We start from the raw sequence: 18,057 nt of genomic DNA, 5'->3' as shown, positions 1-18,057 counted from the left end.
TAGTTAAGAATCAAAGAAAGATTCCTGGAGACTCTGGTTGCCAAGAGTAATGGACTTTAATTTGGTTTGTTCTTTCATTTGTGGATCCTTCTGATGTGGCTCTTGGCACCTGGGCCACCACACTCACACTTGCTGCTCCTCCTTGGGCTGTTGCTCCATGTAAATACACCTCCAATCTTTCAGCCCACAGCCTGTGATTCAGCTTCTGCAGGGGAGGCCCAGACACCCAATGTGCTAAGAATAGAATTTTCCATTTCAACTTTATTTGAAAGAAGCTTTTCTCTGCTTCATTCATCAGATATTAAAACTCTACTAAATGCCAAGGAATTATGCAGTGGACTGAGATGACAATGATCAACAAACTGACATGGTCTCTGCTCTCAAAATGTTCTTTCTCTGGTAGGAGAGAAAGGGATGTAGAAAATAAACACACATGCAAATTGTGCCAAGTGTGTTGTGATATCTAACTGTTCCCTTTATAAATACAGGAGAGAAAATGATGTTTCACCTACCTAAAGCTCTCTGAAGATGGAAATTTGCGAAATTCAATGCCATGTGAAAAGATGAATCCTTTCCATAGTCTTCTGGGACCTGCTCCTAGGCTTAAGCTCATGGTTGACGTCACGTATTAATGTCTCCAGAGTACTTAATGAGAGGGGTGGTATGGTATATAATAATTTCTACTGTTCTGATTATTATATCCTCTGGCCCAGTCACTTCTGGGAATCCTTCTAAATGTGTCTTTAGGAAAAACAAAAAAAAAGTGTTCTGGTAAATAAAGTTATTGTAGTTTTGCTTATTCCATAAACAAAATGAATTATTATTTTGCTCATGTAAGTAAATTGCTTGACCTTGCTGGGTGTAATGGGTTAAAAGAGGTGATAATCTCTACCTCAAAAAGCTTTTAAGGTGCTGGGCATGGTGGTGTGTGCCTGTAGTTTCAGCTACTCTGGAGGCTAAGGCAGAAGGATTGCTTGAGCCCAGGAGTCTGGGGCCAGCCTGAAAAAAAAAAAAAGATATATATATATATAGATGTACACACACACACACACACACACACACACACACACATGTATACATATATACATTTAAAAAAAACAATTTTTTTAGCTGTTGATGAACCTTTATTTTATTTATTTATATGTGGTGCTGAGAATCAAACCCAGTGCCTCACTCATGCTAGACAAGGGCTCTACCACTGAGCTACAACCCCAGCCCAATATACATACACTTTTTAACATCACTGCTGCTCTCCCACCATGGACTGAATTTAGTCAATAACTGTTGCCTTTTGTCCCCTCCCGCTGGCATTCTGAATGGTACCATTCACATGTCAAATGGTTGGACTACCCTAAACTCGACCACTGTTCAGCATCTCCCCCCTGGTTCCCTGCCACCCCAGCCTGGGGTCTACATGCAGGGGCAAGAGCCCCTGACTACTTCCATGTAGACTTCAGGACTGACCCTTGTGGTGTGAGTTTCCCATATGCTTGCAGAAGAGGAACCAGGATCTGTGGACACCAGTATCCCCTCTTCACTGGGATTTTATTTGGTTTTTTCTTAACTGTACTACTCACAGAGGAATATGTGTTCCCATTCATCCAAATAAAGCATTCAAACCTGCATGAAAAGATCAAAGGAATGCTGCTGGAGATTGTTAACTCCAAGCTGTTGCAATACTGGAGTCCCCTGGAGTGGAGAGATTCCAAAGTGAGCTGCTTCTCAGATACTGTGGCTTCAGGTCTTAGTTCAGAAGGTGGGGAAGGAGACCCCGGATATTCAGGTGCAGCAGAGAGAAAGGTTATCTTTGTGTCTTACCTGTCATGTGGAGTTAGTAAGGAGAAAGAAGAGGACATATTATGAATTATAATGGATAAAAACCAATTTCCCATTGTATTTTTTTTCTAATGCCAATCATTTCTACAATTCTCTGACACTGACTGGGTGTCCAACAATTCAGTTCAACTCAATTTTGAGCTAAAGCAGAACCCACAAATTTAGGGCTCAGTCTCATAAGACTGCTCTCACTTCAGATACCAGCCACAAATGGGGTCCACATGTGTAGTTGTGTGCTCAGAGTTCCCATGCTCTCCAAGCATGGCCAGCATGCCATCCTCCAAGTACATTGATGTATTCACCAACCTGGAAACTCCCCAAGCCCCATTGGGTTTTTATATGGGGTTTCATTACCTAGGCATAATTAATTAAGTCATTGGCCACTGGTGATAGAACTAAATTTTCAACCCATCTCTCCTCCCCAGGAGTCAGAGGATGGAGCTGAAACTTCCAACTCTCTAATCATGATATTGATTCCTCTGGTGACAAGCCCCCATTTGAAGCTATCTAGAGACCCTACCATGAGTCATCTTAGCATAAATTTAGGTGTGGTCAAAATGGGCTCACTATGAAAAAAAAAAACCCTCTCATATCACTCAGGAAATTCCAAGAGTTTTAGGAACTCTGTGCTGGAAACTGGGGACAAAGACAAATATATATTTTTTATTATAACACACCCACATGAAGAATACCCGAATAGATTCTCCTTGTTGGTCTGGAATTGTATTAGGCACACACAGAGTTATCCTGATCAGATTTCCAAGCCTCATTCCTGTGAACATCATCTTCCTGATCTGAGATTGGTTTAGAAGACTGTGCACAGTTACTACTTAACTCTGGAAATACAACAAATACAACAGATACAGACCTTGGTGTCAAAGTCCTCCATCTAGTGGGAGAGAGACACATGCTTGACTATAGTCACAGGGTGAGTTCCGATTGACTTCTGAACTTGGGGGCCATGAACCCTGTCTATATGAACAAAGGAAGGTGAGCACATGGTAAGAAGGTGAAGATGTAGTGTGGAGGTTGGGGTGGGCACAGTCCCCTTGTCAAGAGCCTAGTTATAAGCAGCAATGATTTAATCAGGAAGGTCTAGAGAGGTTAGCTTTATTTTTAAGCAAGATCACCCTGTAAATAAGCTGGAGGGGCTAATGGAGGAAGAGAGCCACAACCAACTCTTTCCTAGACCACTTCTGGTCTTCAGGATTTCATTCTATCCATTCCAGATATCGTGGTCAGAGCACTATTCTAAAACATAAATGTGAGCGTGTAATTTCCTGTTATAACTTCAGTAGCTTCTCAGAGCCCCAAATCTTCCACAAGGCTTGCAGAATCTTGCACAGTGTGGCCCACTGCCCACCTTTCCTTGCCTAATTTAACATACACCACCCCCCAACCCCCCAACCCCCATGCTCTGGCCTTTCAGTTCCTTGAGAATACAAAAGTTGTTTCCTCTCCTGGATATTTTTCACCTGATCCCTTCACTCAGACTCCTTTTCCTTCAGGTTTCAGCTTAAATATCATTTCATGAAGGACTTAAGCCCCTGCCCCATCTAAACCATCTAAAATAAATGTCCCCACTTTTTTTTTTTTACCATTTATGTAAATCTGTGGTTTATGTATTAGATTTAGTTCAAGAGTCAACAAACTTTTTTCCTAAAGGGCCAGATAGTAAACATTGTCTGCTTTTCTAGCTATAGCTCTCCTGCCCTTGTAGCTTGAAAGCAGTCACAGACAATAATATTTAAAGGAATGAGTGGGGCTGTGTTCCAATAAAACTTTATGTGTGGACACTTAAATTTTAATAGAATTTAAACTATATAATATGTGAAAAAAATACATGAAATTTTCACGTGTCACAAAATATTCTTGTTTTGATTTTCCCCTCAACTATTTCAAAATGTAAAAAACATTATTAGCTCCTGGGTTTTCCAAAACGGGGTGGCGGGATGGCCCACGGACCATACTTATTTGTAGTCCTTTGCGGATAATATCCTGCCTGATTTTTTTCCCACAACAGCGTCGCACTTGGAGCACCAGTAACCGGTCAGCTCATCCACTACCGTGGGCCCAACGTAACGCGGAAGGGAATTAGGAGGCCGAAGCCGCCGGACCAGCACTCGTGTGGGCGGGGTCTGCAAGAGCCTTGCAGCGAGGTAGGGCGGGCCGGGCCGGGGCGGGGCAAGAGGGGGCGGGCCGAGCGTCTATTTCCGGCGGAAAAGAGCTGGAGCAAGATGGCCACTACCAAACGCGTGCTGTACGTGGGTGAGCAGGCGCGGGCGCTAGGCGGAGCTTGGGCTAACCAGCCTCGAGTGGGTCCCAGAGTGGGGAGGGACAGCGGGAGTAGCTGTCGGGCCGGATCTGTGGCGGTATTGCTTTGCCTTGGGCCGTGAGCCCAAGATGTAACAATCACTCCGGCTTCCTTCCTGGTGTGCTAAACTCCTCCAAGGGTCCGGGATAGCAGTAGAGAAATACGGTTTTTCAAATCCTCGCGCCTGTCAATTTTGCATTCACTGCAGAGATGGCTCAACCTCAATCACAAAGGAGTTCCCAGACTAACCAGAAAAAAAAAGTGGGAATAACCTCAGTACCATAGATTAGCGCTGTGGTGGGGATGGGCAGTAATGACAGGGCCTCGGCTGCGTGAAGAAATGATCCATTCATCTGGGGGAGAGGAGGGCAGACTTTCCGCATGCGATGACTCCGGAGCTGATGAGCAGGAGTTAGCTGAGCAGCCAAAGTAGAGGCAAAGTTACTTATTACAAGGGAGGTGCAAAAATTGAAGCTCAAAGATGTTAAATAACCCGACCCTTGGTGGCAAGTGGGTTATTTTTCGGGACCCAGGGAATTGGAAAGCAGAGTTACTCAGCTAACTTCTGCTCATCAACTCCGGAGTTACTGCATCCGGAAAGTTTGCCCTCACCTCTCCAGAAACAAGCTGGAGAGGTGGACAGGTTATGAAGAGCCTTGTATAAACTGCTAAGAAGTTTGCATTTTAATCTGAGGATGGTGGGAGACCTTTGAAGGACTTTAAGCAGAGAAGTGATGGGCTCAAATTTTCACTTTCCCAAGATCTTTCAAGTTGGCATGGTGGAGTTGATAGAAGATATAGAGGCAGGGAAATCAGTTATGAGGCTTTTGCAGGAATCCTGGAGTTAGATGAGGGTCTAAAAGAAGGATGAAGAGAAGAATGTACTTTATTAGTGTGGGTGGGCAGTAGATGAGAGAGGGGTGTTTGTCTAACCATATAACTGGATGGAAAGACTCCTGCCCTTGCCTAACATGCTAATTTGCCCCACAGTCTTCTGCAAGATATTGAGGACAGCAGCTCAAAAAGCCCTTGGTTTATTTGCAGGTGGACTGGCAGAGGAGGTGGACGACAAAGTTCTTCATGCTGCTTTTATTCCTTTTGGAGACATCACAGATATTCAGATTCCTCTGGATTATGAAACAGGTGAGTCCTTTTGGTTTCTTTTATGTTCAGAATCCTATTGGAAAAAGAACTTTAAAAAAATGTGAAGTCACATCACAACTCTAAATATGTGTTTTTCAGGCCAGAAGTGTGGCTCCCGGGTAGAGTACTTGTGGGTTGTCAATATGTTGCAGTCTCCATCTGTTGGTTTTGAGATAATACAAATTTTTCAGTAGACCAATAGGAATGAACTACATTGATATCTGAGTGTTTTTTCAAATTACCTGCCAGGTACCTCATCACACCTGCTCCCTTCTTGACAGCTGTGCTATTAAATGAAACAGCAGGAAAACCTGGCCCTCAAACGGGACTCTAGCTTCTACATACCTGGATGGGTTTTCCTTTAATTGGTATACAGTTACTGTTCAGTTTTCTAATGTATCTTGGTTGTAATTATTTTTTTTCTCTTGTGTTGTTGAGAATCAAGCCCTGGCCCTTATTCAAGCTAGGAAAGCACCCTACCACAGAGCTACATCCCCACCCCGCCTCCTTTTTTTTCCCTACTGTGTGCGGATCAAATGTAGGGTCTTATGCATGTTAGGCAAAGGCTCTCCTGCTGTGTTTATCTCTCAGCCTTGTTGTAATTTTTAAGCCTAGCTCTATCATTAATCTTGCATCTGATTGTTAGCAAGGACTTTACACTCTCTGAGCCTTCCTTTGCAAATACTATAAGTTTATATTGATTTTCTGAAGGCCCTCTGGTCTCTGAGTTCTATAATTAATACTGTTTTATTATAGATCAGCATTTGCCTGAGGATAAAGACTCAACATCCTTATCAGATTTTAGGATTCATGCTTTTGGAAGGAATAGTTTATTCTCAAATTGTATATTTGGGTGCACAGTTAATAGTTTAACTGACCATTTTTCTAGTTGCCTTGCACACAAAGGTTGAAGTTTTTAAGTTTAGCTTTGGTAGAAGAATTGAATGCTCATTTTAGCTTTTCCTCTAAAAATTTATTATTGCTTAAAATGTTGTTTAAGAGGAATTAAAGAATGAGATTTCTTCTTTCTAAATAATGATTGGGTAGAATTTCCAGTGTCTGGAGATGGCATATAACTGACTTCATTTTCATTATGACCATTCTGTTTCTTCCCTTTGTGCATGGTACTTGTTTTTTCCCCCTTTTTGCAGAAAAGCATCGAGGATTTGCTTTCGTTGAATTTGAATTGGCAGAGGTAAGAACATTCTGTGTTACCTTTGTTTTGTCTTTGGTTTGTGTTATTGTAACTAATAACAAAGGAAGCTGTTCTCCGTAGGATTAGGTTTCTGGGCTTTACACTGATGCTTCCAGGGGACTAGAAGTACTGTTTGAAAGAAAGCTTCTCTCACTTAACCCATTTTGTCACATTGTCCCAGATGTGGAACACCTGTAAAAGCTTAAATATAGTATATAATATAATTATATAATAATGTAATTGTATTATAATATTAATGGGCTTAATAATTTATAAGCCCTAGGTTAAAATTTCCAGAATATTTTAATGCACTGTTGAACTAGTCACATAATTAAAAATGTGGGACTTGGTGGGTTAATCAGACTGTAGACTGTGAATACATCTCAGAGCTTCTGCCAGGCCAAGTCCCTCTTGCTCTGCAGATCTCTCCTATAGCTCTGTTCATTGGGCATTCTTGCCTGGCAGTGCTGGTGATTATATCTTATGCTTTCAACTGTATTTCATATTGTAGCTTCACTAGCTCAAAAGTCAGCCAAGAAGTGCTTTTTTTTTTAGACACAGTTTAGATAAGAAGGGTAGACGTGACTTTTTCCTGTGTTGTTTTTTTGTTTTGTTTTGTTTTGTTTTGTTTTGTTTTTTTTGTTTTTTTTTTGTTTTGTTTTGTTTTTGATACTGAGAATGTGTTTAGACTCACAACAAGCATTTAGGTGCAAGCCTAAACTTATACTTTGTCTCTCCTTGGCAGGATGCTGCAGCAGCTATTGACAACATGGTAAGACTGAAAATTCTCATTCTAACTTAACGTTGCTTTTTGGTAGTATAAAGAGTCCTTGTTCACATACTGGTTTTTTAAACCTCAAGGTTGTGTGGGGAGGTAAAAATGGTCATCATGTGAAAATATTCACTATGAATTGATCACTTGCAAAAATTAGTCCTTATTCAGATATCTTTCACCATTTACAATAATATAAGTTGATCTGTCTCTCACCAACTCCCTCATGCCTGTGATAATAATTGCAAATACAATGCAAATTGATTGCATAGTGAAACTGCATATTTTGTAAAAGAAGATTTCTTGAAGTGTCAGATCAGTTAACGACTGAGAAGAGAAATTCAATCAGAATAATGACAGGGTATGCTATTGATTTAAATGATTTGAGTATCCTGGAAAAGTTCTTGGAAATGATGATGCTTTTCGGTATTTGTGCCCTCCTTGAAATCTTTATACATAATTTTCATGTCAACTAGTAAGTGCAAAGGTATTATATACTGTTGATAGAATTTTGTTGGAAAAAAATACTTCATACTAGTCAGCTCCTGTTACATGTTTGTACCACAAGTCAGTGCATACTTAAGCCTGCATATTAACTGTTAGAAAGATATTTTCATTATTTCTACTTTCATCACAAAGACCAGTCAAAAAATTTTTTTTTACTTTTTACCATAAAATTTTCACCACTACCTTAAGTAAATTTACATTAAGTGATCTGTCCCAGAGCCAGATATTTGGGGATAATGAAGTTCTTTATTTCCTGTTCTCTCTTACCCAATCACTAAACATATTTCTTAACTGTCAGAGAGAGATGATCCTCACCATTTCAAAGCTGATGTTGGCTTTTGAAGGTGAATTCAGGTTCCAGGAAACTGCATTTATTCTTGTAATTTCAGAGTCCCTTGAACCCAGAATTACTTTTGGCAATACAGGCCTTTCTTTGCTGGTATTCAAAGAAAGGAGGTGTGTGACACCTCAGGATGAAACTCCCTGCCATTTCCTCCCATGATGACTGCTTTGTTTGAGGACACAGCTTACTACTAGAAAGGGACCAGAACCATGAGCATGTGTCAGAAATAAAATAGGAAGCTGTTTGGCTCTCCTTAATGTGACAGAATTTAAATAGTTGGATTTTCAATCTTTTCAGAATGAATCTGAGCTCTTTGGGCGGACAATTCGTGTCAATTTGGCAAAACCAATGAGAATTAAGGAGGGCTCTTCCAGACCAGGTGAGTGGGAACAACTCACAGGTTCCTTGTTATGATCTTCAGTTTGGCCTTAGTTCCATTTTTATCCTATTTACTTGGAAATAGGTGCTAAATACTGCTTCTTGACAGATAGGAGTAAAGGATGGTTCATGTTGGCAAGAGACAGGTACCACCTTTCTGGGGAAATAGTTCAAGCTTCACAGCAAAGCCAAAGTAATTGCTTCTGGCCTCTTAACCTTCTCAGTTTTCTCTGTACTCCATTCCTGGGATGCTCCATCAAGGACTAGAACCAGCAAAGGCATATCTTTGCCTGTATCATAGCTTTTTTTTTTTTTTTTTTTTTTTTAATATATACTTTCAGATGTTGATGGACCCTTATTCTATTCATTTATTTATATGTGGTGCTCAGAATTGACCCCAGTGCCTCACGTGTGCTAGGTAAGCACTCTACCACTGAGCCACAACCCCAGCCCCAGCATAGATTTTTTTTTTTTTTTTCACTTAGTCCCACTAAGTGCTGGACCTCAGGGTATTCCTAGTGGTAAATTTCCTTGCCCTTAGGAGTTCTCAAGGAGACTCCTCTGATTAAGAGGGCCACCTAGAATATTCTACCTTCTGACCAAAGTAGCTACTTAACAATTGACTGATAGTTTGAATTTCTTAATATTGGTTTGCTTCTTTTCTTTCAGTTTGGTCAGATGATGACTGGTTGAAGAAATTTTCTGGGAAGACTCTTGAAGAGAATAAAGAGGAAGAAGGGTCAGAGCCTCCCAAAGCAGAAGCCCAGGAGGTGAGAACAAAGACTATGGTTCTAGAGATAGGGCTGGTGCTTTCTACAGGAGACTCTTGTATTTTTAAGTTTTTATGGCAATTTTCAGATATATATGTACAAAAGCAGAGAGTAGATATATTGAACTTAGTACTTTGTCAAAGGCAGCGTTTATTTTTCAGTTGAATCTTGTCATCTGTTTCTAGTGCTGAGCTTCAGCAGTTTCTTCATGCAAGTCTGCTTCTGTGTAGGAAGCCTTAAAGTTGCCTAAAATGAATTTCCCCTTCTCAACCCTATCTTCCTGTGTTCAGTCTTGGTTAATTTGCCTCATCCATCTACACATTGCCCAAACCAGAAATTTGGATGCAAAGCAGAATGCCGAAAGTGGTGTCCTCACAGTCAGTGAAATCCCACTAGGTTATCTAGACCCTCTTTTAATATAGAGCCAATACATCATCATAATTGGCCAATTCTGTGAAATTTTCCTTGAAGCACTCATCTTAGTCTAGCCTCTTGTCTCATTTGGATAATTACAGTAACTGGCTGCAGACTTGCCCTGCTCCAGTCTTTCATAAGGAGAGCTGGAATGATTTTTTCTGAAACACTGATCCAATCATTAACTCTGTTGCTCAGAACTTTTCACTTTTCCCCATCACCTGTTTCATGGGACAAAGTGCAAAAGGGGCCTTCCAGGTTCTTGATCCTGCCTGTCTCTCCAATCTCATTTCCCACCTCTCCCAGTGTAGTCTCCTCCCTACCCCCACCATGGTCTTAATGAAGCCATTCTTTATATGTCCATGTATACCTTTACTTTTGCACAGGCTACTTCAGTGCCAATTGCCCTTACTTTTCTAGGCATTAATTTCTGTGAGACTAGGGGCCTTATAGTATGCATCTTATTAATAAAAATATGAGGTGGAAGGCTGGGGTTGTGGCTCAGTGGTATAGTGCTTGCCTAGCACATGTGAGGTGCTGGGTTTGAGCCTCAGCACCACATGAAAATAAATAAATATAATAAAGGTATTGTGTCCAACTACAACTAAAAAAATAAAAAAAAATGAGGTAGAGTAATATGATTAGTAGTGTGAATTTGACAGGAAAGCTGATTTAGTTTTGCCTTTTAGCTCCCCACTAACCACTTTTGTGAACTGGGGCAAGTTATCCAGTAAATGCTGCAGGTGCTGCTGCTGCTGCTGCTGCTGGACCCTTGCTATTGCAATGGCAAATAGCAGTGGCAGTATCCTTAGCGCCCACATGATGCCATAGTATATGTTTGTTCAATTGAATCAAAGCAAGGTAATAACATTTTATCTTTCCCCTTGGAACAAGTGTGCTGGTCGTATTAAATGTCTGCTGATCTTCTGCTTACTCTTACCTACTTGGAGTACAAAACAAGCCTCTGAGCACTTAGGCTGAGGCCTGAGTGAGAGGGTCCCCTGCTTGCTTCCGTGTGGCCAACCTGTGACAATGTGGGTCAGGCATGGAGGAGATCTGGAGGTACATGAGTGGGTCTACTAACTGTATGTGCTTGAGCTGGAGGTGGAAAATGATGAGAGCTGTGTATTGAAAGACGAGCTGCAGGGCAGGGGGAGTAAGCTGGTGTGTCTGAGGGAAAGCAGAAGTGTGGATGGATCCCCAATTAGATGGTGAGGAAAAGTTCTGAGCAACAGAGTTACTGATTGGACCAGTGTTTCAGAAAGATCATTCTAGCTGTCCTTATGAAAGACTAGAGGAGGGCAAGCTCTGCTATTACTGGATGTCCAGCTGAGTGCTATAGTCATGGCTACTGCCTTCCACAGCCCTGTCCCTCAATGGCATTCCCTGTCAGCACCTTCCACTGGCCTGCTCAAGGAGTTTGTGCCAAGTACATGTGCAGAAAAATACTTGTTCTTCTATTTGGAGATTACTGAGTTCTTTTTTTTTTTTTAATATTTTTTAGTTGTTGATGGATCTTTATTTTTTTTATTTGTATGTATGTGGTGCTGAGAATTGAACCTAGTGCCTCGTGCATGCAAGGCAAGCGCGCTACCACTGAGCCACAACCAGTGAGTTCTAACTAACAATTTCTTCTGCACCTAGGGGGAGCCCACTGCAAAAAAGGCCCGGTCAAATCCTCAAGTGTACATGGACATCAAGATTGGAAACAAACCAGCTGGCCGCATCCAGATGCTCTTGCGTTCTGATGTTGTGCCCATGACGGCAGGTGAGCAGGATCCTGCTGTGGTTAGGATGACAGGAAATTGGTGGCTGAGCACTGAGCTTTCCCAGGGTTCTCATTGCCTTAGTTCTTATGCCTTGATGTTTTTTCTGACCTGAATTGATTTGAGGCATGTCAGACCCTGGGAGCTTATAAGTGCTAGTTTACTATTTTTTAAATAATAGTTAAAAAAAAATAAGTAATGTATTCATGGTAAAAAAATAAATAAATAAATAAATTGAATACACCAACACACATATATTCCAATAATAATATATCCAGTCCTGTGCTTTAGTAACAACTAGTGCTGTTTTTGAGTAACCTTTCTTATTTGTTAAATACTTTTCTTTATTCTTTTAAGTGTAAATTTTATTAGGTAGTTTAAAAAATCAGTTTCAGAAAGCTTGTTTCAAAATACAGCAGTTCTCGGGGCTGGGGATGTGGCTCAAGCGGTAGCGCGCCCGTCTAGCATGCGCGCGGCCCGGGTTCGATCCTCAGCACCACATACAAACAAACATGTTGTGTCTGCTGAAAACTAAGAAATAAAAATGTTAAAATTCTCAAAAAAAAAAAAAAATACAGCAGTTCTCTAGTGCTGTCTCTATGCCATGCCCTGACACCAACAATATTTGTTGCTACTCAGAAGTAGCCAATTTCAACTCTTGTGAATCTTTTGGTTTTTACTTCCATCTTGGTAAATAACAGTTTTCTATTTCTACTTTCTGATTTTTTTCATTTTAGACATTATCTTTTGATATTTCTGCTTCAGAAGTTAAGGAATTAGCTTTTAAAATTTTCTTCTGGCCATGCATGGTGGCACATGCCTATAATCCCAGCTACTTGGGAGGCTGTGGCAGGAAGATTACAAATTTAAGGCTAACCTTGGCCACTTAAATCCCTTTCTTAAATTAAAATTTATAAAAGGGCTGGAGATGTAATTCAGTGGTAGAGCTCTTTCCTAGCATGCAGAAAGCCCTGGATTCCATCCCCAGTAAAATCAATTAATTAATATTATTTATATTAATATGTTATATATATATATCCCTTTCCATGCCCCTATAAAATCCCTTTTCATTTTCCCTATAGCATTCCCACAATTTGAGTTAGATCATAGAATATTTAACAATATAAACATCATACGTTTCATACATATAGGACTTGTTTTGCCTGGAATTAGTAATTGCCTGTGTATTTATTCTTGACTCTCCCAAACTGGAGGCTCTGTAACCAGTTGTTTGCCATCTTGGTGAGGGAGAGAGAGACAGGGCTGAATGCTTCAGCCTTCACTATATAAGTTTTCACTGAAACTTCATTTGTCATGACCTCAGCAACCCTCCTAGGGCTTCCTAGTCCAGAGACCCTTTGCTTTATCTCACTAGAGAGCAAAACTTAAGCTGACTGCCAGGGCAGAGGAAGGATAGCCCCCAGGTACAGAGTTAAGGAGAGGGTCTTGGGGATAACTACTTTCTAAAACAGGATTCAACCAGACTTGCTATTTTTAGAATTACCATCACACTTGTGTCTGGGCTTTTGGAGTGTTAATTGAGTTGTTTTGGGGCTTTTATCAGCTTGAGAGTCAGCTTCATCTACAGACTGCTGTATCAGTTATGACTCATCTATTTGTTTCCCAGGTTTCAGAATTTTTTGTTCTTTTGTCTTTCCCTTTTAAAATTGACTTTTTGGCCATTTTAACTATTTTTAAATGTGCCATTAGCCTTATTCCCACCAGCAATGTGGGTGGCTTCCAATTTCTCCACATCTTCTCCAGCAATTGTGAAGTGGTATCTCATTGTAGTTTTGATTTCTATTTCCCTAATGACTAATGATATTGAGTATCTTTTCGTAAACTTATTGGCCATTTGTGTATCTTCTTTGTCTGTTCAACCCTTTGGTCCATTTATTAACTGGATTGTTTGTCTTTTTGTTGTTGAATTATAGAAGTTATTCATCTGGATATTAAACTCTTACCAAATGATTACAAATATTTTCTCTCATTCTATGGGTTGCCTTTTACTCTGTTGGTGGTATTTTTTGATACACATAAATTTTTTATTTTGATGAAATCAAATTTATCTATTTTTCTTTTGTTACCTACATAGTTGGTGTCATGTAAGAAACTATTGCCACATCCAAAGTCATGAGTTTTCTAAGATCTTTTGGGTTTCCTGTTCAAAGATCACATTGCTCCTAGTCTGGGAGGTAGCTAAGTGCATGTATTCAGTTCTCCTCCTCTAAGAGCATGCCCTGTAGTCCTTTAAGAGTCAGTATCACAAAGGTTTATAATGAGTGTCTCTTACTTTGTTTTTGTTTTTGTTGTACTGGGGGTTGAAACCAGGGCCATGTGTGTGCTTAGGTAAGCGAAGCAGAAGCACTCTGCCACTGAGCTGCCAGCAGACAAGGTCTTGCTAAGGTACCCAAGGTGACTTCAGACTTTTGATCCTCCTGCGTCAGTTTCCTGAGTAGCTGAGTTTACAGGGTTGAACCACCTAGTTGAGACAGCTTCTTTTACTTTAAAGTGAAAATACAGTCAATCCTCCTTATCCACAGGCACCATATCTGTGGATTCAACCAACTACAGATCAGAATTATTTGGGGGGTGGGAAAAATTGCATCTTTGCTGAACATGTTCATACTTGATCATATCATTATTCTCTAGACGATAGAATATAATAACTATTTACATATCGTTTACATTGTATTAAACATTATAAGTAATATAGAAATATTTTAAAGTATAAAGGAGATTATGCATAGGTTATAAGGGGTTTAAACATCCCCAGATTTTGATATCTGCAAAGGTTCCTGGAAGCAATCCCATGTGGATACCAAGTTTACAACTGTGTAAACATTAAACAAATAAAATCCTATTTTTCAGAGGCTTTGTTTTTTTTGCTTCATTTTGTTGTGTTTCCACCTCAGCACTTATTCTTTTCTCAACCTCAGAGAATTTCCGTTGCCTGTGTACCCATGAAAAGGGCTTTGGCTTCAAGGGAAGCAGCTTCCACCGCATCATCCCCCAGTTCATGTGCCAGGGTGGTGATTTCACAAACCACAACGGCACTGGGGGAAAGTCCATCTATGGGAAGAAGTTTGATGATGAGAACTTTATCCTCAAACACACAGGACCAGGTAGGAGCTGATTGGGGTATGGTGACATATGGAGGCTGGGCCAGCACAGAATGGTTGTGTGGGCTGGAAGAATAGGCTGTGGTTCTGGCCATGGGGCAGGGATTCTGAGATACTCAGCTTCTGGGCAGAAAGAAAACGTTCAGACCCACTGGGGTGTCTTTGCTTGCTTACATTCATGAGATGTTCATCCTGCTACCATGCCCACACTCAAATTAGCCTACCTTAGATTCTATAATCTGCCATTGTAAGCTCTTTTTTTTTTTTTAAATTGTTCTAATTAGTTTTACGTGACAGTAGAATGCACTTTGACACATCATACATAAATGGAGTATAATTTCTCATTCTTTTGGTTGTACATGATGTAGAATCACACCAGTTGTGTAGTCATATATGTACATAGGGTAATAATGTCTGGTTCATTCTACTATCCTTCCTACCCTTATGCCCCCTCCCCTGCCTTCATTCCCCTCTACCTAATCCAAACCATTGTAAGCTCTTTATGGCCCCAACCTCTACCTACCTTCCCAACCCCTTTCAGACTTTTCTAGTAAAATCTCAGTGGTTGGTCCCCCTGCAACTAGAGGAAACACAGAATTATACTGAATGATCCCACTTGAAATTTATGACTACAGTTCTAACCAGATCTCCCTAGTTGGTTTCTTGGTCCCCATCAGAGATGACAATTCCATGCCTGTCTTCACTCCTAAGGTTTCCATATCACCCTCCCACCTCATCTGCTGCAGTGAATGTTCTGACTACCCTTCTATTATAGGGGCCAGCCCTGCCACTTGTGGGCTGGAGCCCATCCCTCTTCCCTACTTAGGAGGTTGGCTTCTTCCAGTGTCCACCTCTACCGTGTATAATACATTTCCTCTGCCTCTTCCAGCTCAGTCCATCAGCTTAAGCATGTGGTATCAATCTTTTTTTTAAAAAATAAAGATCCTTGGACTCTTTCCCTGCCAGCCATTAACTCATGTCTCTGGTCTATGTTAGCAAAACTTCTGGAAGAAATAGACTCTTAAATGTAGACTCACAGGCTTCATTCTTTTCTAGCCTTTCTAGCCAGAATTCTAGCCCCATCTTGCCATTGAAACCACTCTTACTAAAGATGCTAACCACTTGTATCTTGCCAGTAGCCAGTTCTCAGCTCTCAATTGATTTCACCTCCTAGCAGCATATCATACCGTTAACCCTCTGCTCCTTGAATCTTCCTTCCTTCCTTCACTTTGCTGACAGAATTCCTCTCTTGGTTTCCTTTTTACCTAATTGATTTTTTCTGTCTTTGCCATCTTTTTCTCCTGACCCCTAAATATTAAAGTGGCTCAGAGCTCACTCTTTGCTTTCCCATTGAAACTTGTCCCCCCAGGCCTCTTTTTTCTAACTGATAATTTATAGTACACCTCTTCACTGCTGGAATGAAATGTATAGATGATGTATGCTACCTGTCTACAGAGTTATTTTAAAAATCAATACTATTTCTTAACAGGAAAAAATGTGAAAAGAAAGTGAATTGTAATAAAAGAATATATGTTTCTTGGTGGAAATGTGCAAATACAACTATGCCAGATGTGTGCACCTGTACCCAAGTGCAGCAGTTAGAAATGCAGACAGGTGTGTCTACTGGCAACTTGGATATCACAAACAGTATTACTGTTGGCGACGTGATTTTGTGAACTGATAGGAAAGTTGGCTAGATTCCAAATTGAAGAGTAATATTTTGTTGATTTACATAGTAGTTGCATTTCTGAAAGATTCCATGAAAAAACCAAAATGCCTCCAAAACTTTGGGCTTATATGTATAATTGAATTATACAGGTGTGTGTAAGCATTTTTCACCTGATATTTGTCAGGACATTTGAAAGACCAAGAGGATATGGGACAATACTTCATTGTTTGGGATAGTTGCAGAATTCCAGGCCCCCACTTACTAAATGCCCATGATATTTCTGACAATCAAAAATATATTCAAATGTTCAAATAGCCCCTGGGGATAGGGCCAACCTCAATGAGAGCTACCGCCCTGGGCAATTTCATCCAGTGCCAGAGCTTGCACAGAATACTCGTGAGTTGAGTTTGTCCACATTTGCATCTTGGGACTGATTGCTCCCTGACATCCAGGCTCCTGTCCAGCTGCCTGCCTGGATATCCCACAGGCCCTCAACCTCACAGGCCCAAAACAGCTTCTGCTCTTCTCCCCGACACTTTTCCTTGTCTTCATTGTCCTTGTTTCAGTAAATGATTCCACTATCCATTTGGCTGCCTGATCAGAAACTTTGGACTCATCTGGCTCCTCTCCTGTGTCACTCATAAACCCCAACCATCTGTCTTTAAGTCATCTGTGTGTGGATACACACGTTCTCCTACGTGGCTGCTTTAAGCTGCCATTTTCCACACAAATAGTCCGTTACTGGGCTTCACTGTATCATAGTTGTCGTATCACTGTGTCTTTTAAATGACCCTTTTCCACTGGCTATGAGCTTCTACCAGGGTTAGAAGTGTTTTGCTCATCAGTATTCCCAGGACTTAACAGAGATTGCTTATAAGTAGACATTTAATAAGTAATTATTAAAAACAAAACAAGAATGACAGACCAGTACGAAATGTTTGAAACAGCCCTTCTTATCCTATTTCACTAGTGGGTGAAAGACAAGAGGACCACATGCATGGGATCTGTGTGTCCCAGAGCCTGGGCCGCCTGCAGAAAGCTGTCCATAGTGTGCATGGACAGTTTTAGGGGCTGGGGCAAGGTAGAGGAAGTTGATGTCCTTCTCTCCTCCAGGCCTACTCTCCATGGCCAACTCTGGCCCAAACACCAACGGCTCCCAGTTCTTTCTGACCTGTGACAAGACAGATTGGCTGGATGGCAAGCACGTAGTGTTCGGGGAGATTACTGAAGGTCTGGATGTCTTGCGGCAAATTGAGGTAGGTGGCCAGGAAGGGCCCCCAAGCCCCCTGGCCCTTGGGATATAACCTGTGGAGGGCCAGGAAGGAGTAAGCTCAGGTTCCAAGGGGTGGCACCCTAAGTCCCTCTTCAGTCTCCTCCCTCACCCCCTGACTAGTCCTTCTTTCCTGTTCTGTCCACAAAGGCCCAGGGCAGCAAGGATGGGAAGCCAAAGCAGAAGGTGATCATCGCTGACTGTGGGGAGTACATGTGAGGCAGTGCTGTCCCCTCCCTGCTGTGCTCTTGCCTATGTGTCCAGGAAGGAGCTGCTGGCCTCAGGGGTGCCAGAACTGAGGGTGTCCTGCATGAAGCAGATGGTGTTTGTGACCCCAGCCATTCCTTGGAGCAGCTCCCTCATGGCCTGGTTGGGTGGCCTCTCAACTGGTTCCCAGCATGGCTGTGGTCCTTGGAGCAAGCAGGTGCAGGTGTGACCCTCCCCACCATCCACAGCTGCGTGGCCACTGGCTTCTCAGGCTTGTGCTGCCCAGGGGCTGTCCTGGGCCCACCTGTGGCTGCTGGATGGTTTCTTTGCTAAAATAAACTGATTCTTATA

The 18,057-nt window shown here is 41.4% G+C and overlaps 1 protein-coding gene across 1 annotated transcript; it reads left to right on the top strand.

Moving 5' to 3' along the window:
* The first annotated feature begins 4,042 nt into the window (after nucleotides 1–4,042).
* PPIE (peptidylprolyl isomerase E) lies at nucleotides 4,043–18,057 on the top strand. Its single transcript, XM_081306902.1, has 10 exons — nucleotides 4,043–4,104; nucleotides 5,195–5,293; nucleotides 6,445–6,488; nucleotides 7,234–7,260; nucleotides 8,408–8,489; nucleotides 9,158–9,258; nucleotides 11,317–11,440; nucleotides 14,378–14,563; nucleotides 17,343–17,485; nucleotides 17,650–18,057. The coding sequence occupies exons 1-10, from the start codon at nucleotides 4,074–4,076 to the stop codon at nucleotides 17,716–17,718; spliced, it is 906 nt and encodes a 301-aa protein (XP_081163028.1). The 5' UTR covers nucleotides 4,043–4,073; the 3' UTR covers nucleotides 17,719–18,057.

The sequence above is a fragment of the Spermophilus citellus genome, assembly GCF_964194105.1.
Source record: "Spermophilus citellus genome assembly, chromosome: 9".
Taxonomy (NCBI): Eukaryota; Metazoa; Chordata; class Mammalia; order Rodentia; family Sciuridae; genus Spermophilus; species Spermophilus citellus.
This window is presented reverse-complemented; position numbering and strand designations above follow the sequence as displayed.

Bases quoted from the DNA above. Each gene is read 5' to 3' on its own strand.
- PPIE (XM_081306902.1), top strand. From the start codon at position 4,074: ATGGCCACTACCAAACGCGTGCTGTACGTGG. The intron at 4,105-5,194 runs GTGAGCAGGCGC...GTTTATTTGCAG, and splicing joins CAAACGCGTGCTGTACGTGG to GTGGACTGGCAGAGGAGGTG. The intron at 5,294-6,444 runs GTGAGTCCTTTT...CCCTTTTTGCAG, and splicing joins TCCTCTGGATTATGAAACAG to AAAAGCATCGAGGATTTGCT.